The sequence below is a fragment of the Schistocerca serialis genome, chromosome 3 (assembly GCF_023864345.2).
Source record: "Schistocerca serialis cubense isolate TAMUIC-IGC-003099 chromosome 3, iqSchSeri2.2, whole genome shotgun sequence".
Classification (NCBI taxonomy): domain Eukaryota; kingdom Metazoa; phylum Arthropoda; class Insecta; order Orthoptera; family Acrididae; genus Schistocerca; species Schistocerca serialis.
The window spans coordinates 775,070,245-775,095,259 of NC_064640.1; the positions used below are offsets into that span (position 1 = coordinate 775,070,245).

Below are 25,015 nucleotides of genomic sequence, written 5' to 3' on the forward strand. Positions count from 1 at the left end.
ATTTCAAGTAGCAAAATCTTAATTATAACCATCCTGTTCTGTTCTATTTCCCAATTCGTTATGACAAACGTCAACGAATTGCCAACAACCACACGCAACGCAAGAGCTGCCAACACTGTAAGTTTACTTCAGCTCAGTCATGAATGGTGTGTGGAAAAGTTATTTTCAATTGTTGGTGATGACAGGACCCTTATCTTTTGTTAAGTGGATGTTACTTCTAGTGTGTGTGTATGATTTCTCATGTACTAGATAAAGTAGCTTGTTTAGAAGTGTCCTTGTAGGGTTGGTTTTGTCACGCGCCCTGAGCACTCAAAACAGTATTAAAAATAAGTTTCTGTAACACTTTGAAAACATATTAATTGACAAATTCACCACATCGTCTTAGAATTCTCTGAACATGAGTTGTCTCTGTTTGCGTATAATCAGTTTTAATTCTGTGTGCCTTACTTTTGCCTACATTTAAGGTCAGCTGCCATTCGTTACACATTACAAAATATGTGCTAAGGTAATCCTAAATGTAGGTAATACAATGCATTTTTTTACACAACACTGCCATAACCAAAGAAGTTTAAAATACAGGTATCTGTCTGAAAGGTCATTTATGCTAAAGAGCAAATCAATTAAATATGCCAAAATTGTTGAAGGAAGAGCACTGTCATAATCTTGCCAAATGTAAGTATTTGTCATCAGACACTACTGTGAAGCCATTGGATCTTGCACTGGGAGAGGACCAGATGATGATAAGAAATATTGGTGCATTTGCTGACTGCCAGGTTGTACGATTTGGTACCATGAAGTCTGAGTGAAACTGCTGCTACCAGAATAAACTGCCACCTGAAATCGTGTTTTTATGGTAGAAGTCACCATCAGCTTGCTCTGTACTGGGGCCAAGTAAGACAGCGGAGCGTCAAGCAGTTGTGGCATATCTCAGAATGAATACGCAGGAGTCACCATCTCGTATGAATCTCTCTTCTGAAAGCATGCCACTGGACAGGCAGTGAATAGCAAAGACACGTGGCTAACACTGTTGAATGCTCTGTTGAGATGTGTCTGGAATTACACAAGAATTCATAGCTGTGGGTATGGGGAAAGTAAGGGCTACATCTTACATGGCAGATTTCAATAATTTGATTGCTGTATTGTCTTGTTTACATAAGCAACCTCAGTGCCCTTCATTCTTGGGTGCCCAGTGTTACGTGTGTTTGGAGAGAAAGCATATTACTGTAGGCTTGCCGAGAAATATCAACAAAGTCATGTGGTATGTTAATTGCTCAATTTGTGTTTAGCATAACCAATTTAAAATTGGTATTTTTGATCTTAGTTGGCTTGTAAGGTGCTGTAATGGGGTTTGAAATACGTGTTTTAATTTTGAGAGCAAGTGAGCACATTTGTTTGATCTACGACATTATTTTTCATGGAACCAGAATTTCCTTAGATTTTTGGTGGAAAAATAACATCATTGATTGGCTTGCTTGTGCAAATCCCAAAAGCCCTCCAATCCATTGTTCCTTCCATAAGACCATGGTAGATTCCTTTAGTCATCACGCTCCAGATGAGTAGGTGTCCCATCACAAATGACTGATAAACTGCAACCTTTTTTCCACCAAAGTTTTTGGCACAGGCTGCTCATGTGAGGTATCTGTAGAGTAAGGTCTCCACGCCATTGTAGCCATGGCGAATGCTTTTACATCAGATCCAGCAAACCTGATGTGTATCTCGGCTACCCCCCCCCCCCCTCCCCCTCCCCCCTCCGGTCCCTTTCCCCTTCAAATTCCCACCAATCCAAGCCCATTGTGATGCTCAATCCTGACTGGCAGTCGTTCGCAATGGAGCTCCCCCTCACGTCTCCCGCCAGGTGCGAGTTGCGTGCAGTGATCGGTTTTTTGAGTTCGAAAGGCACTCCTGCAATTGACATTCATTGTCAGTTATGTGAAGTCTGTGGGCCACAGTGTGTGGACGTCAAAAACATGTTAAAGGGGTTGATAGAGTTCACGGATGGACACAACGGGTGTCCATCATGAACGATGAACTGGTCGGCCTTCGGTTTTGGCTGAAACAGTTGCAAAAGTAGAGAAAGAAATTCTTGAAGATCGTAGTGTGACAGTTCGTAAGCTGTGTGAATGGATCCCTGAAGTCAGTAAGAGCGCAATTGAGAAGTCTTCGACCGAACATTGGCATTATTCCAAGGTGTGTGTGAAGTGGGCCCCCAAACTGTTCACCAGAGACCACAAACAGCAGCCAGTTGAAGTGGCTCATGAATTCCTGGAGCACTGTGCAGAACAAGGCAAGCAATTTTTGGATTCGGTTGTCACTGGCAACAAAACCTGGATACACTACACGACACGTGAAACTAAGGAAACGTCTAGTCAGTAGCTGTGAAAGTTCAGACTAACATTGTTTGCCAGCATACTGTGGACAGTGTGTTTGGGAACAGAAAAGGTGTATTGCTGTTTGAATTTGAGCCTTCTGCCACAGCAATAAATGCTGCTAGATACAGTGAGACTTTAAAACAACTGCATTGTGCCATTCAAAATCGAAGGAGGGGAATGCTGATGAATGAAGTGTCTTTTCATAATGACAATGCTCATGCCCATACAACCACTGTTCATCTACACCCCCCCCCCCCCCCCCCCCCCCTGCAGTCTAGACTTAGTACCTAGTGATTTTCATCTGTTTCCCGAGTTGAAGTAGCAATTGTATATAACCCATTTCCAGACCAACGAGAAGTTGAAAAACGAGATTGATCAGGACCTGCGCAATGTTGTGGGAGAGTTTTATGAGAAGGGTAAACAAAAAATGTCACTGCACATGATTGGCAATAAACATGTTTTCTATGAGTGTGTATGTGTGTGTGTGTGTGTGTGTGTGTGTGTGTGGGGGGGGGGGGGGGGGTGGAGACCTTATTTTATGGGCACTTCCAGTGGCAGGAGTGTAAACATACGTCATACATCTTTGATCTAAGTCTTTGAATACAGATGAATTGAGCTCTGTGGGATCTGTACAATAGTGGCTAATGAGGATGCCTAAAATTTGTGGATGTCGGAGTAGCATGTGAATATTCATTTGATTTCTGACCACAAAACAATAGTTTCACTAGCATCCCTTTCACAGCATTGAGGTCTCTTACTATGTACTGTGCCACCATATGGTGTCATAGGCCCACTTTTTAAATATTGCCATGATGTTGCAACTGTGGTTTGTAGAGACTCCTTTAATTCCATGAACTCTTGAGTTGACTTCCACCGAAATACAAAATGTTTCATTTGCAACACTTTTACTCTAAATCTTGTAATTTGCAATAGGCATTTTGTTAACAAATGACAACACTCGTATGTATTCAGAATTATTTTATAACTGAGAGTAGGCTTACTTCCTCATTATGGCACCGAGCGAGGTGGCGCAGTGGTTATTGCACTGGAGTGGCATTCAGGATGACAATGGTCCAACCCACATCTGGCAATTCTGATTTAGGTTTTGTGCGATTTCCCTAAATCACTTTAGGCGCATACCAGGATGGTTCCTTTGAAAAGGGCATGGCCGACTTCCTTCCCATCTTTCCCTAATCTAGTGGGACCAATGACCACGCTGTTTGGTCCCCTTCCCCAAATCAACCAGCTAACCAACCCCAATATGGAAACCTGAAGGCCATTAACTACAATGTTAGTGGGTTCAGATCTGTATACACTCCTTTGCATTTTTAAGGAAAACTAGTTAAGGAATATTTACTTCATGGGCAGTACCTCTTCCATCAGTATTCCAAAAGTTATCTAATAATTTTGTAACGTATTGACGCAGTCGGAAGATTTTTCAAGCTTCGCAAATACTTATGATTTTTTTTTCTCTTGTTTATAAAGGAACTGAGCTGCTGCTACCATGATGGATTGGTTCTTTAGGAAACCAATTTGGGCTTTACAAATTAATTTTATATGTTCATAAAATAAATGACACTTACTGTAGATAGCCTTTTATTTTAGTTTGGAAAGACAAGTGGGGAAAAAAGGTAGACCTGAATCATTCATTTTGGAGGTCACCTTTCTTGAAAACTAGCGTTACCCGGGATATTTTCTTTCATTTTGGAGTGGCAACTTTTTCAGTTATATCACTAACTGCAGCAGATAGAGATTAAAATTGAACCTACTGTACTGGATATAGGCTGTGGCTTGTGACTTAATGAAGTGATATGTGATGTTGGCACTGGCTGACAAAAAACGTGAAGTACCCAGAAGGCATAGTCAGGTGTAAATGTAACATCGTACACGTGCACACCATCAGAGGGTATATCATTGACTGGTGTTGCAATTCTCTCTGACAGGTAGAACTGCCACCAGAGGGCATTAGAGCTGTTCATTTTTAGTGTTGTCCACCAGGCGCAGAAGGGTGTAGAATAGCTATGAACAGTGTCAGATGTTGAGTGATCACTGTTAAGGACATGAAGATACTTTGTGCTCATCTGAGTGTTATCAACCCATGACAGAGCTTGAAAGAGCCCTTATTGTCAGTCATGATTTGACCAGCAGGTTGAATCTTGCAATATCCAGATTTGTGGGGCATTTGGATGTGACAGTGGCCCAATGTTACTCTCCATAGTAACATGAGGGCAGGCATGCTTGTCGTCAAGGTTCTGGTGGACCACATCTGACCACCATAAAACACATTGTAATCAGTTCATATCAATGACAAGAACAAATAATGAACTCCCTGCAACATTCTGTGGTGTCCAGCACCACTGGTTGGACACTAGCACCAGCCAGACTAGGAAATTGTCATCCCATATGTAGGCTGCCAGTAACATCACAACACAAACAGCTGCTTTTGGAGTGATGCTCTGAGTGGGAAGCATGGACTCCTGATGAATAGCATCACATTGTGTCCAGCAATGAGCCACTGGTATGCACTACCTAGGATTACCATTGCTGTCGAGTCTAGTGGCGACCTCGGGAGATACCCCATTACACCCTCTCTCAACCCGTGTAAAGTTATGTTTAATTCGCATATGCCCTTCTGGGTGCTTCATATTACTATTGTTATTATTATTATTAATAATAATAATTTGTCAGACAGTATATTTTGAATTGTGTGCAGTTTGATGTGGCCCATTGTCGTGGTGAGTTTCAGTGGCTGGAAAATTTTTTGATATGTTGTTATTTCTAATTTACACCTTTTCATTGTGCTTATCTGTTTTGTTTGGGATGGATCCCCAAAAAAAAGGAAGTGTAACAGTCAGATGTTGTATGAAGAGATGCATGAAATGACCCCTGCTGTAACTTATGTTCGATATTCTAGTATGTTGAGCAAAATGTGAAATGCCACAAATGCGGGAAAATGAATAAAATGATTAAAGTTGCTGTGCCCTGTATGAAAGATGGGTTTATGTGGCTGTGCTGGGAAGGCATTGTTTAGAGGTCTGTTTTCAAGGCACTTGGATTGAAAAGTCCAAGGCTGCGATCACAGTGAAAGAAGTACTTTGAATCGAAACATTCTGAATTCACAAATATGCAAAATACTTTAATTCCTAGAAAACCATTAATTTGAAGTGCACCCATTAACAATTGCAAAAGCAACTGAATTGTCATCTGATCCTGTTTCAGCCTTTTCCATGTTTCTTACAGGGTCACTAAATGCAGGAAACTGGTGATTTGAGAAACACTTTTTTTACTATTTAAATAGTGCTCGGTGAATCCTCTAGTCAGTAGTGAAGTATTATTCCACCCATCACCAATAATGCTGTTTGTAGAAGAATTTTGGCACTAAAAATATTGATTGAGTAGTTGTGCAACATTGTCTCTGCCCTTCAATTGATTGAAGATTTTTTTTTTGTAATTTTCTGTTCTCCATAGACAAATATAAGATTTGTTTTGGAGTGGGGATGTATTTTGCACTTCCTGTCTTAACTTTATAGGAACAACCATAAACAATAAAAGACACACTAGATATGTTAACCACTGGTAACTGAATTCTGTTGATACAAATTGTTTATGATAGCAGTACCTCCACCTTCCCCTACACTTCTATCTCTAAAACCCATAATCGGCCTTATGGTTTGTGGCACAGGGTAACCCTGTGGTACTATCATGTATTACCTAGCCTCTGTACATGTTCAAGTATCTCTGATTTCGTGCCGTCGAGGCTATTTTGCGAGATAGGTGTATTAGAAAAAAATACATTGTTGTGCTCATTTCAAAATGTATGTCCTTGAATGGCCGATTTTAGAATCCATATTGATTCCCAAAGAGGAGATTTTTGGACTCTCAATTTTACAACACTGACATCAGCAATGTGAGACCGTAGTTACATTTAACTATCTGATCACCCTTATGTAAAACAGGTTGGATTTTTTTGTTTGTCCCCATGTCTGAAATACCTTCTTACTTTAGGAACTTCTATTAAAATTCAGCTATAAGGGACATATTTCTTTTACATAATCTATCCAGAATCATAATGTCCATCTCATTAATGTTTGAATATGGACTCACAATAAAATAAACATACATTAAATGTGTCAGTGTTATTTCTGGTTATCTCTAAATGTCAGGTGGAAAGCAAATAAAAGACCTCTTGTCGAAAATTTTGGATTTTGAGGTATTGTAATTTTTACATTCAGCGTTAAATTCTGAACACAAAAAGTTACATTTCTCTCTCTAAATTTCAATGAGCTGTGACAGGTTGGATATTGGTGACGGAAAATAGGTGTTTTGAGCTAACATATTTTAAAGTTTCACTTATTACTGTTGTTTACTCAGACATGTTTATGAAACAAATTCTGCATATGTATTACCTTGAAAATGTCCTTTGAGTGGTATGGAGTTTTTAAAGTTAACACTACACATTAAGTGGTTAACCTATTCTGACCTGTAGCACATTACTGTGTGTGTGTGTGTGTGTGTGTGTGTGTGTGTGAGGGGGGGGGGGGGTTTAAAACCAATAAATTGGCTCCAATTTGAAAGAAATTAGCATATCCTGCACATTTTTACTCTATGCTATGGCATCGTTTAGATCAGATTTTGATTTTGAAGCCATTAATGGGCTCAAAACCACCTAAAATTTTGAATTCACAAGACCACCAAAAGTAAATTACTGAGGTCTCCTGTTTTATAGTGACCTAAGGATTTGATTTTCTACTTACAAAATACTGGTCTGAAGGGGGTTCAAGATCATTCACAAACAGCATTTTACCTCTTCTTCTTTGCTTTTGGAATATCTGGCTGGTAAGATTCTTCCGCAGGATCCCCATAATCACTGACGTGAGGTTCAGGTTCTTGTTTTACTTAAAGACATAGAATGTCTTTTTATTCATCTTTGCTGTAGGTCCTGATGTGTTTAAAAACATAATCCTTTCATTGTTTTATCATCCCTGCTGGAATTATTGCACCAGGAAACCCAATGGGGCCGGTTTCTTCAGGGAAGATCTAGTGCGTAAATTCATTTTCGTGAATGTCCATTTTGCAATGTACACTAGCTTTGTAGCTAACAATGAACAAAAAAGAGGGTTTATTTAGTTATTTGAGGTGCTTTGTTATCGCTACTAATCTTAAAGACATTTAACGAGTCATATGTATACACAGCAACTTCACCTTTTTCATTTCTAGCAGCAGCAGCAGAATTAACATGTGTTGTAGGTGTAGGATTTATTGCTGCAGTTATATAAGCTGTCAGCTGGCATTTTAGGGCTACTGTCTGCAAATTGGTAACAGCTGCAGGCATTTATAACTCTTACAAATGGGACCACTTATCTTGTTTGGCAGTATTATATTCACGAAACATTCTTCTTTATACAAAGTTATTCTGAGCTCCTTAAAATGCCTATAAAATTTAGAAGATACTATTTTGTGAAGCATTACATTTTCAGCTGCAAAATTTAGAAAAGCAGCCTCTTGTTGGGCTAGTATTATTTTCCCATAACAACAAAAATTCCTTTTTCAGAAAATGGTCATTGGTTGCTTTTAATGACATTATTGACTTCTGTTGGACTCAAACAACTTTCAAATCAATACGAATGTGTTCAGAATTAAGTAAACTGCCATAGTATACAAAGAAATGAAAATAAATATTTTAAATATTATAGAACTTTTTGCTTGTATTGAAAATTTTGTTTCTTTGACAAGAGGTCCATTTTTACTTTCCGTTTCTCAAATATTGAAATGACAAATGTTTGTGGAACAGTTTCTACTTGTTCAATGGATCATAAAACTGTCTCCATGTAATTACAATGGCAAGGAGTAATGGAGAGCGTAAGGTGACATTTTTTGATGAAAATTTGTAACTTTTTTTTTAAGAAAAATGTCCTTTTTTTTATTGTCAAAAATTTCTAATCTGTTGCTCTACACACATTCGGATATTGATTTTGAGTAAAATTGAATGAGGAAATTTGGCCACCAATTTCATACATGTGTATGAAGTTAATAGAAGCTTGTAAAAATCCAAAAATATGAGAATCAGTGACAACACTTGCGGCATACTAGTAACCTTGAAAAGTCTGGTTGCATCCGTGTCTTGAATAACAGTTGTGGATGAGATTCAGATTTAACTTCCTTCAAAACGGGAAGTGTGCTTGAGGGTGATACCAAGAGAATCGATACCCAATAATGTTCAATAAATGACATGGAAAATGTGTTCAGTGTGAATGTCACCAACAATAGGAAATGGAATTAGAGCTGAAAAGGAGAAAAACGATAGTTGAAGATGGAGAATGGAGAAGGGGAAGAGTAGAGAGGACAATAAGTAACCAGCACAAGTTTGGGTACAGCAGAGTGTGAACTCTTTTAATGTGCTAGGTGTAGAGTGGCTACCTGATTACATCAACTATTATGGTTTGTCAGTAATTGCTACAGATTTATCACCTTAATTACGAAGTTATGGTAAGTTACTAAGAATTATGAAAATAGGCATTTTACATTTTGGTGTATTTAAAAAATCGGAAAAGGTACTGTTTTCATTTCACTAATCATATGCTACCAAACTTGTTGATAGATTGTAACGAATTCCTTTTTGGGTATGTAGTAAACCTGTCTCCAAATGATTTCGCCTCCATGGCTTACTAAGACAGGTTATGTTAAGTGAAGACAAAAATTATTTGTTCTGCATGTATCAGCTTAAAGGAATAGGAATAAAACTGCTTCTGAACCAGTGGACTTCACAAGGTTCAAGGCTTCATCTGTGAGCTGTTATGGTTTTTCTAACCAGGTGACAGCACAAGACGCGCAGTTCACCTATCTATCCATACTTAACACACCACTCTGATACTGTTATAGTAATTATTTTTGATTACCATTGAAAAATATAAATTCTGTATTATACAAGTATAAGTACAAGCAAAACCCCAGTTACCCGAAATAAAGCCCATGTTAAGCAATGAACATCTAACATGTACTACAATATTTTGTATTGCATATGTTTTTGAAGGTTTTGAAGGTGAGACAAATTAAAAAAAAGCTCTTTGTAGGGGTTCTGTATTAAAGTTAAAATTACAGTTTTAGGATTACAGTACATTAATATGCAGCATATTGTGCTTCATTATTTACAGCACAGTATAAAAAGACACATGCAGCTGAAAGAAACAACCACTTAAATGCACTATTGTCGATAGTGTAGCTTTGTTTAAGACTGTTGAGTTGGTGCGTGGGTGGGTGGGTATGCAATCTGAGGCCAGGCATTCACCTCTCTCTGCTAACCAAAGTCCAGCACACTTTCAGCTCAAGTTATTTCCACGAGTACAGGCTTTTCTTTTAATTTGCTTATTTTGGAGTTGTTTTGGATAATCCACATTTCAGTTGACCCAAGTTCGGTTAACTGGGGTTTTACTGTAGATTGAGGAGGAGGAAGAAGAAGAAGAAAGAAGAGGCAGTGAATGAGGAAGGCCTGTGAGTGTTTTTGTAGAAAACACTGAAGACAGGCTTCTCATACAATAGTGTAAGTGAATTTTGTTTATAATAATATAAGTGCATTTTGTTTCCATGCTTTACTTATATTTTCAGTAATAATTTGTGAGATGTATGTGTATTGATTTTGCAGTACTTGAAAATTACAGAAATTTTTCAGAGGCACCATTCATGTTTACTAAATTAATTTTTAGCCATTTCCACTTAACATGATTTTTCATGTGCAGCTGCTTTAATTCCTGGAAAATCTTCTTTATTTAAGTTCGAAAAGTGCCTGAAATATAGCGTTTAAAGGTGTAAATCAGGCTTCTGATTTTTTAAATTATTTGGGGGTGAGGGCGGACCCACTCCATATTTTCTATGTGATTACTGATAGCGTCTTCTCTAGGTTGACAGCTATGTAATTATGAAGTCAGAACTGGTCTATAGGGTGTGAGTCATTAAGATGCGGATGAAATTTACAGTTTTGTGTTAAGCAGTGTGTGGGCAGTCAAAAATATTGTCTATATTGCTAAGCTAACCTAATTATCTTTCGTCAGAAGCTGCGACTGCCCAGAATGCTACTCAGTTATTGCAGCAGAGTTAGTATGTGGCACAACAGCTATCACAGCCTTTCAAAGGGGGAGCAACTTGAAGAAGTGTGCTACACATATGTAAATTAAATATAAATATTTAAATTTTATGTGCCAGGATTTTACATGTGAAGTTCCCTGTGTTTATAATTTCAAAATATAAAACTCTCTCAAAATATCAGAACTTGTGGCAATATATTGTAGTAGAAGTAAAGAAATGTGCCTTCTTTTTCAGGTGCAGGTGGAGCACATTTACCAGAAACTGTGGAATGTGGGGTCTGTGGTGCTGTTAGATTTTATCGATTTGTAAAACAGGCCCGCAAATTTGGAATATTCAGTTGTGAGTCATGTCGAAAGTTCATTTCTAAGATGATCAAGAGACAGTCCTCTCTGAAAGGAAGTACGTCACCTTTGGAATGTCACAAAGGCAAAGGTAAACCAGTGAATAATTTATAAAATTTAAATAATAATAATAATAATAATATGTCCTAATGCAACCAGAATTGTTATTTCATGTTGCCCTGGGACAGTTTCTGTTTCTAACTAGTACAGTATGTAATTGTTATCAGTTTGTTTCATTATATGTTAGATTTCTTAGTACTGTCATGTGTTTAGATAACCATATTGTGTTTCCATTCTTTTGCCATCATTGTTGGTTGTAATGCCATGATGAGGATTGTAGTTTTGTTGTGTTTATTCCAAGGAAGGTTTAAACGTGCATAAAATTGCTTCTCGACCTTCAGAGATAGACTCGACTGTTTTAGAAAAAATAAATGCTAGAATTCAGTCTTTTAACCATTTGTTAATCATTTTAGGATGTGTCTTGGTTTATACTCTCATTCACTAGTTTTCAGAAGACTAAAATGAAAATACTTGCAAAAAATAGTTACTTAGAAGATTGGCTTGTTATTGGATAGGAGCAGGACACTGAAATCTTTTAAGAGGATTTGATAGAACCACTACAGATAAAATTGAAATGAAAATCTTAAATCTCTAGAGCTGAAAGTAGTTGGGAAAAACTCTTGGAAGTTGCTCATTCAGTATTTTAAGAGGGAACATAAAGCTGTCACATTCACCATCCAAGATACCTGTGATGTAACTGACGCTGAAATGTGATTGCTTGTTTATTTATTTTTTAACTATATCATGGAATAACTTTTCAAATTACAAATAATATTTCTTAAACAAAAGAAAGTTAGTCAGGAAGATTTGTAGCCCTAGTGTGTGAATTCCCTGTAGGATGTTGTTGAAGAGTAAGAATTCCAACATTTTCACACCACTTTATCACATTGACTCATTCAAAACTTGCAGCATTCACTCTGTGAACATAAGACAAGAAAGCCTTCTGAACTGGTATAATATTTCTTTAATCATTGTAGAGGAAGATTTGTACTATTATGTGGGTTTAGTTTTCAGAGGGCTTCCCCTTACAGTTCATATGGAATACTACACCGATACATAATTGCAATTTTGTACTCATCTAGGTACGCTGCCGTCATATACGTCATGTAAGGACATTATTTTATTGTATTGTGAAACCAAAGACACAGCTGTGTCTGATTATATTGTTTATTTCAATAGACGTATTTTGATCTGGTTGCCATCTTCAGGTTATATTAGCTGGTCTTGATATTTGTATGACTAATAAAATAGTGTGTCAGCAACTGAGACGTTGATGTCATGTGGATATCAAGACCATCTGATACAACCTGAAGATGGCAATCGCATGAAAATAGGCCTATCGTAATAAACAATATAATGAGAGCAATGTCTTTAGTCTCACAACATAATATAATTATTGCCATTCACATTAATACACTAATCCTGATGCGTAGGAAAGGAATGCATGGCTTTATTATAGAAACTCTTTGGGTGCTGATGGATCCAGTTTTCCATGGTGTTCTGCACTTTTCACAGGTGAACCTCTGACCTTTGAGAATTTGTTTTAAGGGGCCAAAGACATGTGACTCACATGAGGAGATATTACGGCTGTAAGGAAGGTGTTCGAGAACCTAAAATTTTTGGAGGAGGTCGAGGGTCTTCTTGGCCTACGTGACGTAACGTTGTCCTTGAGAAGCAGTATCCCATTCGAGAGCTTGCCCCTGCATGTGTTCTTGATGACCTGTTTGAGCTTCAGCAATTTGTTTCCATACTATTCAGTGTTAAATGTTGCACCCTGTGGTAGCCAGTTGATGAGTAGAGATCATTCTTCACTAAAAAGAAACTGAGCATCACTTTTCTGGCCTTAGTGACAGAGTGGGCTTTTTTTTTTTTTGGGACAAGGGGAGTCAGGATGCCGCCACTCTGTGCTCATCCATTTGGAGGCTGGGTCAGAATGGCGATATCACATTTTGTCATATACCACAATGTCAGCAGTGAAATCTGTTCCTCGCTCCACGTGTCTCAGCAGATGGGTCAGGTAAACGTCAGTTCTCATGATATTCTAATTCTCTGAAAGATGCTTGGGAACCCACTGTGCAAAAACTCAATGAACCTTCTTGTGTTTGTGCTTATCAACATTTCAACAGCAAAGTGTCACGTAGTGTTCTGATGATTTGTACGTATGAGCTCCTCCACAGCCAAAATCGTGGCACTGGTGGTGACAACACGTGCCTGCCCAGGGTGTTGTAGGTCCTGGATGTTTATACGTTGCGTTTCATAAAGCTGACATCACTGGAATATTGTGCAACCCACGAGACACTGCTTTCCACACATCTATTTTATCCTGTAATAAATTTGTGAGGCATGCTTTCCTTCTGCACAAAGAAATTGGATAACCTGTCTTTGTGCTGATTGGGAGGAATCTATTGTGCAACAAACTGTGGAAACACCTCTCCAGAAATGAAGAAATTGCTGCAAAGCCATTAGTTCTGTTCGTGCAAACTGGGACTACCAGTACCCAGTCTCTCAACACACACATTCACCCACTGGAATTACATGGTCTCCTTTTCAGTTGGGCATAACTTATAAATTGAATGTTAATGCTGTTTTTGTTCTTTGAATCACAACACAAGCAGCACATGTTTATACACTTACTTCTTTTGAATTTACTCATCAGATGATATTTGCTGTGTTCTGTTACATGAACCACTGTTCAGTATAAATATTTGCGGTATTAAAAAAAGTCATGATTGGGCACAGTTGCTGTATGAACTTCTTTATTGAAATGCTGCGAATTTTGCCCAACAGCATACCATTCTCAGGTGTTAAGAATGACATTAATTTCAGGTCATACATCCAAACATGATCATTTGTATTAAAATCGCCGTTTTCCATTACTGTATAAAAATTATAAAATGTAGGAAAGCAGCGGGGTTAAACATGAGGTGCGTTATGTTGTCAACGCAAAGCACAAGACCGGAATCTCCAGTTTGTGTTACCATGTGATGATGAGCCAAGCGTGAAATGGAGAGAGCTAAAGAAACAAAGATAGTTGCGGTAATATGCAATATCTTTTTCCAAAAGTGTATTGGAGCTGCTAGACAATGCATACCAATAACTGTAATAACTGTTCGGCTTGAAAATGTTGATTAGTGTATACGTTTTTAAGTTTGTGTTCATATTGGTGGTCTCGCATTCGGGAGGACGACGGTTCAATCCTGTCTCCGGCCATCCTGATTTAGGTTTTCCGTGATTTCCCTAAATCGTGTCAGGCAAATGCCGGGATGGTTCCTTTGAAAGGGCACGGCCGCTTTCCTTCCCAATCCTTCCCTAACCCGAGCTTGCGCTCCGTCTCTAATGACCTCGTTGTCGACGGGACGTTAAACACTAACCACCACCACCACCATATTGGTGGTGTCTAACACACTTACTTTTAATTACATTTTACTACCCTTCTGTCTTCTCAATTTGGATCCAGAAGTTACGTTCATAGATCGCTGTGTATGGCATACAGGCAGTAACTTCAGACAACTGACCTTGCTACTACATTCCAACAATGGTGGCTATGAAGGAATATTTTGGAACTGTGTTTTTGCATTGCTGCTTGTAATGTAACACAGCACTTAAGTTTTCGCATTTGTAACTTAAATATTAAAAGTAATGATTTTAAAAGTACTGGCATATTTCATAATATTTATCTTATTATTAATACAGTGCATTACTAATAAATGGACTACATCAATTATCCAGTTTTGGAGTTCTATTGAAATATACTTGTTCAGGTGGAGGTACACGTTTGTTTGGTGCAATAATCATTTTGTTTTTATTTATATATGGGTTTGAAAATGAATCAGATTTAAATTACTAAATTCATAGATGTAAAGCTTATGTAAAATGCGTGCTTATGATAAACATTTCCAAGTCATTTGGCTTTTGAATACCAGTAAGCATAAAGAGGATGTTGGAATAAAATTCATGAAAAGTGCTCCTGTTCAAAAATTGTTTGGTGGATTTTCTAATAATAGTTCTCGTAGTTCCCTTTCAAACTCTGTGGAGCCTTTTTGTGTAAAGGTGGTACATTCTGTTGGTTGAATCAAACTTGTATTGCAAATTTAATAGAAAAGTGTACATAGTGCAATGATCTAGATGACTCCATTAAATGCTAAAACTGTATGAAGCAAGTCTATTATTTTACTATCAAAGATATCCAAGGTAAAACAATTTTTGTGTTATGTGATGAAATATAAGACAAAAATGGACAGTCCATTGCAGTTATTGTGACTAGAACCGTAAACAAGAGTGAACTGTCAACACATCATCTCATTACAAGTAAGAAGTTGTATACAACTAAAAGCTTTACTGTATCCTCATTTTTTATTAACTATGTGAATTCACTATGGGTAATGGTGCTGTGAATTACCTAATGGAATCTAATACCACACTTAAATGTATATTTCCAAATGTAACGGATTTTATGTGCTGGAAATTATTGCTGCAAGTTTTCAGCATTTTGGAAGTTTAGTATCTTCTGTAAATCAGGTTATGTGTTTGTGACAACACTTAAGTTGAAGTAAGCTTTTATATTAATAGCACTTGATTTTCCGCTGCCACCAGAACTGATTACATTACATTAAAGCTTATGGTTGCAGAAAGTGGTATAGTTTACAAATCATTTGGAAACTGTTAGGGTGTTGTAAACTCATTTTATTCTCAACTTCCAGGCTCAATTCAAATTGCCAATAATATGCTGAAACATGTGGGAATATATGCTACTGTTTCATATATGTCCACTGATGCCTTCCTTCTTTTAGAGGCCACATATTCTACTCTTTGTGATTTATTAATTAGACTCAAAGCCATCATCTCTAAACTGAATTCTGCCCAAGGAAGAATTGATGATTTAGTAATGAAGAAGTATGAAAACTTACATTCAGAGGACCAGATTGGAAATAAATTTGTGTTTATGAAGAAATTTTGAGGAACAAACCTCCAGTAGTGAAGGAAGTAGCTCCTTTGTACACGTGCTTAACATCCTGTGAGGCAGGGTAAAAATGTTTTTATCATTACGAAATAATTGTACAACACAGTAGGAGAGAATTTTCCTTGGAACACTTCAGATATTTAGGGATACGATCTGCAGCAGAAGAGGAATGAAAAAAGAAATGTGAGTAAAGTATTTTCATACAATTTTAAGATAATGATAATATTTTTATTACATGTTTTGTAGATTTTTTGTGTGCAACTAAATCATGCACTGCACAATATTCTTTTAATGCGGAAATTGTTCTGTTTCATTATGAGCAATTTACCAGAATAATTTTATTAGTACATAAAACTCTGGTTCTCACTTGACTCATTCTGTGACTATATACCGTTGATCAAAAAAATACATGTATTTTGCTTCCAGTTAGTCATCTTGAATTTTTGCATGATATTTACATAGAAAAACAGAAGCAGCCTTGCAGATTAGTCTGCAAAATAGTTTCATTATTTTGTAGCAATTTGTGTTGTTAATAATGGCATACTTCCTCAGAAATCCCTTGTTTGTGACTAGTAAATTCTTCAGTGATGTTACAGTGACGATACTTGGGAAATACACAGTTTCCTTACTATACTTCGACCCCTCCAACATCTTAACCCCACAAATGCCAAACACAAATGTTCTTTAATCTTTCACAGTTCACAGAATTATTGCTTACTGATACACATCCATATAAGCTTAAATATTACTAACTTCACTATTGTCAACATGACATTATGTGAGATGCAACATTACTGTGAAAAGAAAGTAAGGCCTTCGTCAGAAATGGACAACAGACAGACAGGCGCGCGCGCGCGCACGAGCGCGCGCACACACACACACACACACACACACACACACACACACACACACACACACACACACACACACACGCTGCACAAATGCAACTCGTGCACATGACTGCAGTCTCGGGCAACTGAAGCCACACTCTGAGCAGCAGCACCAGTGCATGATGGGAGTGGCGACTGGGTTGGAGTAAGGAGGAAGCTGTGGCAGGGAGGGGAACTGATATAGTAGGGTATGGGTGGCAAACAGTGAAGTGCTGCTGGGGAGTGCACAGGGATGAGGTGGAGAGAGAGTAGGACAGCTATGTGCAGTCGGGAGGTTAGACAGAGGCAGGGGAGAGGTGGGGGAGGGGGGTTAGCGAAAAAGGGGAAAGGTAAAAAGACTGGCTGTGATAGTGGAATGAGGGCTGTGTAGTGCTGGAATGGGAACCGGGAAGGGCCTGGATGGTTGCGGACAATGATTAACAAAGGTTGATATGTTGCAGGAAAAGTTCCCACCCACCCAATTCAGAGAAGCTGGTGTTGGTGGCACAGATTGTGAAGCACTCATTGAAATGAAGGATTTCATGTTTGGCAGCGTGCTCAGCAACAGGTCGGTTCACTTGTTTCTTGGCCACAGTTTGTTTGTGGCCATTCACGTGGACAGACAGCTTGTCGGTTGTCATGACCACATACAATGCAGCCCAGTGGTTTCAACATAGATTGTAGATCACATGGCTGTGTTCCACAGGTAGCCCTGCCTTTGATGGGTATGTGATGTTTGTGACTGGGATCGAGTAGGTCATGGTGGGAGTATGTATGGGACAGATTACACGGGGAATGAGCCATGAGCCCATGAGGTAAGGGTTTGGGAGCAGGGGTTGTGTGGGTGATGTACGAGTATATTATGTAGGTTCAGTGGACGGTGAAAAACCACTGCGGGAGGGGTGGGAAGGGTAGTGGGCAGAACATTTCTCATTTCAGGGCACAGCAAGAGGTAGTCAAAACCCTGACGGAGAATGTAATTCTGTTGCTCCAGCCCTGGGTGCTACTGAGTTATGAGGGGAATGCTCCTCTGTGGCCGGAAGGTGGGACTTAGGAAGGTGGTGGGAGACTGGAAAGATAAGGAATGGGAGATTGTTTTTGGTACAAGGTTGGGAGGATAATTACCAGTGTTCATTGCATCTGCAACGATGAGCAGTCCCTTTTGAAATATACCAAGGGTCAAACTGAAGCCTTTGCAGACCATAATTATCCTCCCAACCTGGTACCAAAACAGATCTCCCTTTCCTTATCTTTCCAGTTTACCACCACCTCCCAAAGTCCCACCTTCCGGCCACAGAGGAGCACTCCCCTCATAATTCAGTACCACCCAGGGCTGGAGCAACTGAATTACATTCTCCGCCAGTGTTTCGACTGCCTCTTGTCATGCCCTGAAATGAGAAATGTCCTGCCCACTGTCCTACCCACTGTCCTTCCCATCCCTCCCACAGTGGTATTTCGCTATTCACCGAACCTACACAATATACTCATCCATCCCCCACACAACCCCTGCTCCCAACCCCTTACCTCATGGCTCATACCCTGTAGGAGACCTAGATGCAAGACCTGTCCCATACGTCCTCCCACCACCACCACCACCACCACCACCACCACCTACTCCAGTTTGGTCACAAACATCACCTATCCCATCAAAGGCAGGGCTACCTTTGAAAACTAATCATGTGATCTACTAGCTAAGGTGCAACCACTGTGGTGCATTCTATGTGGGCATGACACCCAACAAGCTGTCTGTCCGCATGAATGGCCATCAACAAACTGTGGCCAAGAAACAAGTGGACTACCCTGTTGCTGAGCACACTGCCAAACACATCCTACATTTCAATGACTGCTTCACAGCTTGTGCCATATGGATCCTTCCCACCAACACCAGCTTTTCTAAACTGCACAATTTGGAATTTTCCCTGCAATATATCCCCTATTCCTGTAACCCTCCTGGCCTCAACCTTCGTTAGTCATTGTCCTCACCCATCCAGCCCCTTCTCTGTTCCCATTCCAGCACTACACAGCCCTCATTCCATCATTGCACCCAGTCATTTTACTTTTCTCCTTTTCCACTATCCCATCTCCCCCCTTCCCCATCTCTCCCCTGCCCTCTGTCTAACCTCCTGACTGCACATAGCTGCCCTACCCTCTCTCCACCTTGTCCCTGCGAGCTACCCATCCTGCCACCCCTACCCTACTATCTCTCCCCTCCCTGCCCCAGCCTCCCTCTTACCCCCACCCAGTCGCAACTCCCATCATGCACTGGTGCTGCTGCTCGCAGTGTGGCTTCAGTTGCCTAAGACTGCAGTCGTGTGTTTGTGAATTGCGTTTGTGTGAGTGAGTGAGTGAGTGAGTGAGTGAGTGAGTTTAATCATCATGAAACACTCTTGACGCTCTTAATCATTAACATGATGCTTGACATGTTACCCATTAGACTTTGTTGATAATTTCTGTGGCACAGTCTTTCTGACCAGACAAACCTGTCAAATCCTACAGCTCTTGTCTGAATTTTCTCTGTCTCTTCTGTTAGAGAAAATAGGCTAGGATCACAAACTTACGAACAACATGCAAGAATCAGTTGGATGTGAAGTTTGTAGGTGACTTCCTTTGTGAATAAATTACACTTCTTTACTATTCTTCTAATGAATCTCTATCCGGGCTCTACCTTCTCTGTCACATTTGTTACTTTGGGCACATTACATTACACCTAAGAAATTCTCTGTGCAGCCCAACAGTAATTCTTGTTCCTTGTTGAAGATATCATTGAAAGTCAGACGGGTAGCCTTCAGTCTTCAGTAACACTTACAATCGTCCTCCCTCCCTCCCTCCCTCCACTCCCCTCCTCTCTTTTGCCCTGTCTTTAGATGAGGCACAGAAAATTAGCCACATAACCTGTTCCACATGTCCTGCTTTAATAGCGATCACCACACATCGTTATATCACATCCATAAATAGATACACAGTGCAGTAATGTGTGACCTTTTTTTGTACATTTTTAATATAACCACATTTACTGATGTGCAGTTAAAACTTTTACTTGTATTCCTACTGCAGCTGTGTACATGTATTGTTAAGGGGGAAAAGCGAGCATGAGCGCCGCCCTCTCTTCCCCTCCCCCCCCCCCCCCCAAAAAACACACACACACACACACACACACACACACACACACACACACACACACACACATGGGGGGGGGAGGGGTGAGAGAGAGAGAGAGAGAGAGAGAGAGAGAGAGACCAGAATAATATTAATTAATACTTTTGTTTTCATTTGTGAGATGGTTGCACATTTGATGACAGTTGATTTGATACTGCTATAGAATTAAATTAAATTCATTAGTTTTTATTTTCAGGAATGTGTTCTGTCCCGCCAATTGTCAGAAGCCAACAGTGGAAAGCTGGTCGTGGTACACTGGTCAGGTGTAACTACAAAGCTCGTTGCCCTGCTTGTTGGTTGAAAATGTGTCTGAGGTCTTTCAAGATGCCTGAGGACATCCGTGGGAGGCTGCAGTCTCTTCTACCACGTGCAATGCAGGATAGCTTGGAAACTATTTCTGGTCAGCTGCTGTTGAATCCAGAGGAAACTGCATTACCAATTGCAGAAAGAAGAAGTGAATCAGACTACAGCAGCAAAAGACTTAGGAGAAGACTGAAACTGCAACATAAACAAACATTGAGACTGCTCAGAAAGGATGATAATGGCAAGCAAAATGGAAATACTAAATTGAACACTTCAGTTACACATTCGAGAAACAGTATTAGAGTTTCAAAATTCCTTAGAAGGGCAGCAAGTGGCTTAAACCATACGGAAGGTAAAATATGAGATTTTGATTAGTGCCTGCGCATAACTGAGCTAACTACTTTCTGCACGCTTTTTCTTTGCCATTTCCAGAGGGGTATGGAGGAAGCAACTCGAATACCATTGGTAACCGGAATAATAAACTCGTATTGTGCTACTGTCAACGAAAATCGAACCTGCAGAACTAATGAAAATGTAATGTTTCTCACAATTGAAACTGAATCTGCTTTACCTAGGAGGACTGAAACCTGTGCTGACAAGGAACTGTGTTGCTGTTCAATTTTTCCAAAAATTTCTTGAAATGTGCTGGAAATGGAAGATACATGGCATTTGAAGAAGGTCTTGTGACTTTTACTGGTATACCTTTTGGTTTGGTTGGAGAGGTGGCAGCCATGCTATTTGCTCGAAATAGAGGGCCTAGAGGCAAAGAAAAAGTTAGCGGACAGTATAATTTAGATGACTCCAGTGCTTAGGTCATCATCGTGCCAGTATGAACGTCTTTCTTTCCTGCTATTCCCATCATTTATTCGTAACTTAAGGAACCTTAACTTGTAATGCATCAGTCTCATATTTTATCATTTTCCATTCATTCCCACTCAGAAATTTATTTCAAGGCACACTGTTAATAAATGTGATATGTGTAATATTTACAAACCAGTTTTTTCGCCATTTTGCAGTAGTATCCATTGGCTTTTTTTCTATCAGATTTGTTCTGTGTTGCACAAATGAAGGGCACTACGTATGTTATCTACTTGACCATGAAAATAAATCCTCATGATTGAAACCCCTCCCAGCTTTTTCCAGGAAATTTCATTTCATTCCTCCACCCTACCCACCACCCCATTTCCATGCCTCGCATGTTTGAATGTAATTTCCTTGGCCATTTTATCAGCAGGAAATTGTTGTGTTTACAGAGTTATCTTCAGGTTCAGGGGGAACTGAGTTTAGGATATAGATTTGTGCCAGCCTACAATTTTCACCATTTGTTATGTAGGAAAATTTTTGTGAACCAAGAACACACCATTTCACTTAAATGGCCATCATTGTGCTCTCCTCGGTTACTCCATTAGTCACTGACTTTTGTAATAGAATACCAAGAGCAGACTATTTACTACATATAGCAAAGGGATGGCCGATTGCATGTGTGCAATGCTCTTACATGCCTGCTGAGCTCTGTTGCCTGGCTAAACACTTACCCCACTAACAGGTCATACTGTGTGAATTGGAGGGGGCAGGAAACTGCAGTTGGATAATGAACACTGAATGGTTTGCATGCAGCATGGTTTCATATTTCTCAGCAACATAGATCACAAACAAAACCAATGATTGTAATATTGTGTCCCATTTGCAACGTCATGGAGGCAAGGAAACGCTTCCCAAAGAAAACAATTTAGAACTACTGGACAGTTATAATGTAAAACAGTTTACCTTTGATAGGCAACGTAATTCCCATTTAAATCAGTTCCATCTGCACATGTGGAGGGGTGCTTTCAACTGAAATGGCAAATGGTCTTGAAACAGCTCAACAACAGATGTAAGATTGGGAGTGTCTGCAAAACATGTAGAAAACTAGCATTGTAATTACACTCCTGGAAATGGAAAAAAGAACACACTGACACCGGTGTGTCAGACCCACCATACTTGCTCCGAACACTGCGAGAGGGCTGTACAAGCAATGATCACACGCACGGCACAGCAGACACACCAGGAACCGCGGTGTTGGCCGTCGAATGGCGCTAGCTGCGCAGCATTTGTGCACCGCCGCCGTCAGTGTCAGCCAGTTTGCCGTGGCATACGGAGCTCCATCGCAGTCTTTAACACTGGTAGCATGCCACGACAGCGTGGACGTGAACCGTATGTGCAGTTGACGGACTTTGAGCGAGGGCGTATAGTGGGCATGCGGGAGGACGGGTGGACGTACCGCCGAATTGCTCAACACGTGGGGCGTGAGGTCTCCACAGTACATCGATGTTGTCGCCAGTGGTCGGCGGAAGGTGCACGTGCCCGTCGACCTGGGACCGGACCGCAGCGACGCACGGATGCACGCCAAGACCGTAGGATCCTACGCAGTGCCGTAGGGGACCGCACCGCCACTTCCCAGCAAATTAGGGACACTGTTGCTCCTAGGGTATCGGCGAGGACCATTCGCAACCGTCTCCATGAAGCTGGGCTACGGTCCCGCACACCGTTAGGCCGTCTTCCGCTCACGCCCCAACATCGTGCAGCCCGCCTCCAGTGGTGTCGCGACAGGCGTGAATGGAGGGACGAATGGAGACGTGTCGTCTCCAGCGATGAGAGTCGCTTCTGCCTTGGTGCCAATGATGGTCGTATGCGTGTTTGGCGCCGTGCAGGTGAGCGCCACAATGAGGACTGCATACGACCGAGGCACACAGGGCCAACACCCGGCATCATGGTGTGGGGAGCGATCTCCTACACTGGCCGTACACCACTGGTGATCGTCGAGAGGACACTGAATAGTGCACGGTACATCCAAACCGTCATCGACCCCATCGTTCTACCATTCCTAGACCGGCAAGGGAACTTGCTGTTCCAACAGGACAATGCACGTCCGCATGTATCCCGTGCCACCCAACGTGCTCTAGAAGGTGTAAGTCAACTACCCTGGCCAGCAAGATCTCCGGATCTGTCCCCCACTGAGCATGTTTGGGACTGGATGAAGCGTCGTCTCACGCGGTCTGCACGTCCAGCACGAACGCTGGTCCAACTGAGGCGCCAGGTGGAAATGGCATGGCAAGCCGTTCCACAGGACTACATCCAGCATCTCTACGATCGTCTCCATGGGAGAATAGCAGCCTGCATTGCTGCGAAAGGTGGATATACACTGTACTAGTGCCGACATTGTGCGTGCTCTGTTGCCTGTGTCTATGTGCCTGTGGTTCTGTCAGTGTGATCGTGTGATGTATCTGACCCCAGGAATGTGTGAATAAAGTTTCCCCTTCCTGGGACAGTGAATTCACGGTGTTCTTATTTCAATTTCCAGGAGTGTATTTCATTGCCACAATGAATTCTTCAAAATTCTGTTTTCTTTAGCACCAGTGAACGTGGCAAATGGATTGTTTTTTTTCTCCCTTCCATAGTGCAATTTGTTTTTTAAATGCATCCCATCAGATCACAAGTAAACTGTTTCCCTCCTTGCAGTGACTGAACTGTGGCCAGTATGTTGTCAAGTTGATTTAAAATGTAAGACTTGCAGTTCATTCTGGATCTTGTAATTGTTGTTCCTGCTATCGTTTCTCCTTCAGAATTTTAACACTAGCGGGTCTTAAAGCCAAAAATCATTCCAGGCATGTCCCTTGACTTAACTAACTTACTTCACAGGTATATATAGTCTCCATACACTTCGTTCAGTGCTATCAAAAACTGTTACAACTGACAGTGTAATAACGCATACAGCTTCAGAAAATGTACTATTCCTACCACAAATTTCATCAGGTGCTCCATGTCTGCAAATTTAGTGCAGATTGCTTGTTGGTATACATAACAATGAATCATGTACAAATTTTCTGTTGATCTTTGTAATTTTTTGTTCTTTCATTGTCAACTAAATCTTTAAATTCTTTGTGTGTGGTGGTGCTATGTCGTTCCATAGCAAATTTCTGGTACCATCGATTATGTGACTACATGATAAATAGTGACAATTCTCATTCTTCTCTTTGGGGGCTACCATTCATTTTAAAGATTTGTGATGATAGATTGCTGGAATGCCTAATTTTGTACAAACAGCCACTGGACCTGTGAAACTCCTTTGTAACATAAATAAATTGCAAAGGATAAACAGTGCTGACATTCTGCTGAACTAAAGAAAACGGTGCCGACCAAAAAATACTGCATTGCACTGCTAAATGAAATATCACGCCAATCCCTGTACTTCCCAGAAAGACTGAGCAAAGCTGAGGTGTACAGAAGAAATGCATGCGGACCGCATATGTGCAGCCATACAGTTTTGCACACTGTGGCCGACTCTAATATAATGCAACTTGCAATCGTCTGTCTGTCCCTTGAGCCTAAGTTTTCTGGTTCACTCTGTTTCTGTGATAAGGATCATTATTTGACTTAAAGATTATTCTGCTGAGGCTTGTTATGTAACTGACTACAAATTTTCTTTAGAATGTATCTCTATTTTCTCCTAGCACATCAAAATAGATGCTGACATACTTCCTACTCAAGTGGTCAACATTTTCTGCACCTACAGGGCTGATGTAACTGTCACAAATTCTCTTTTTTGAACAGTTTGTTGCAAAATTAATCCACAGTTGGTGAAGTTTTATAGCGAGCTTCCTGTTCCCTTTTCAACAGTTATGAAATGGGAAGTTGAACTGTGACTGTACTTCTTTTGGTGAATTTCTACACAAAGAACATTTTTGCTGTGCAACAATGGATGAAAAAAGAAGTGCAGAAGAAGAGAATCACCAATAAAAGGTGTATGAGACAGCTGATGTACTATTCCACTATGCACCTGAAAAGAGAGAGTATAATAAATTTTACATAAAACACTTACTATTAGAATGCATTTTTTGC

At 40.2% G+C, this 25,015-nt stretch overlaps 1 protein-coding gene across 1 annotated transcript in view; it reads left to right on the plus strand.

The window, feature by feature from the left end:
• The window catches only part of LOC126471220 (histone-lysine N-methyltransferase trithorax), a 233,252-nt gene that overhangs the window by 14,028 nt on the left and 194,209 nt on the right, over positions 1 to 25,015 (plus strand). The window contains exons 3-4 of the mRNA XM_050099344.1: positions 10,683 to 10,880; positions 20,031 to 20,489. Coding sequence (XP_049955301.1) covers positions 10,683 to 10,880; positions 20,031 to 20,489 — 657 coding nt within the window. The remainder of the gene's footprint in view (positions 1 to 10,682; positions 10,881 to 20,030; positions 20,490 to 25,015) is intronic.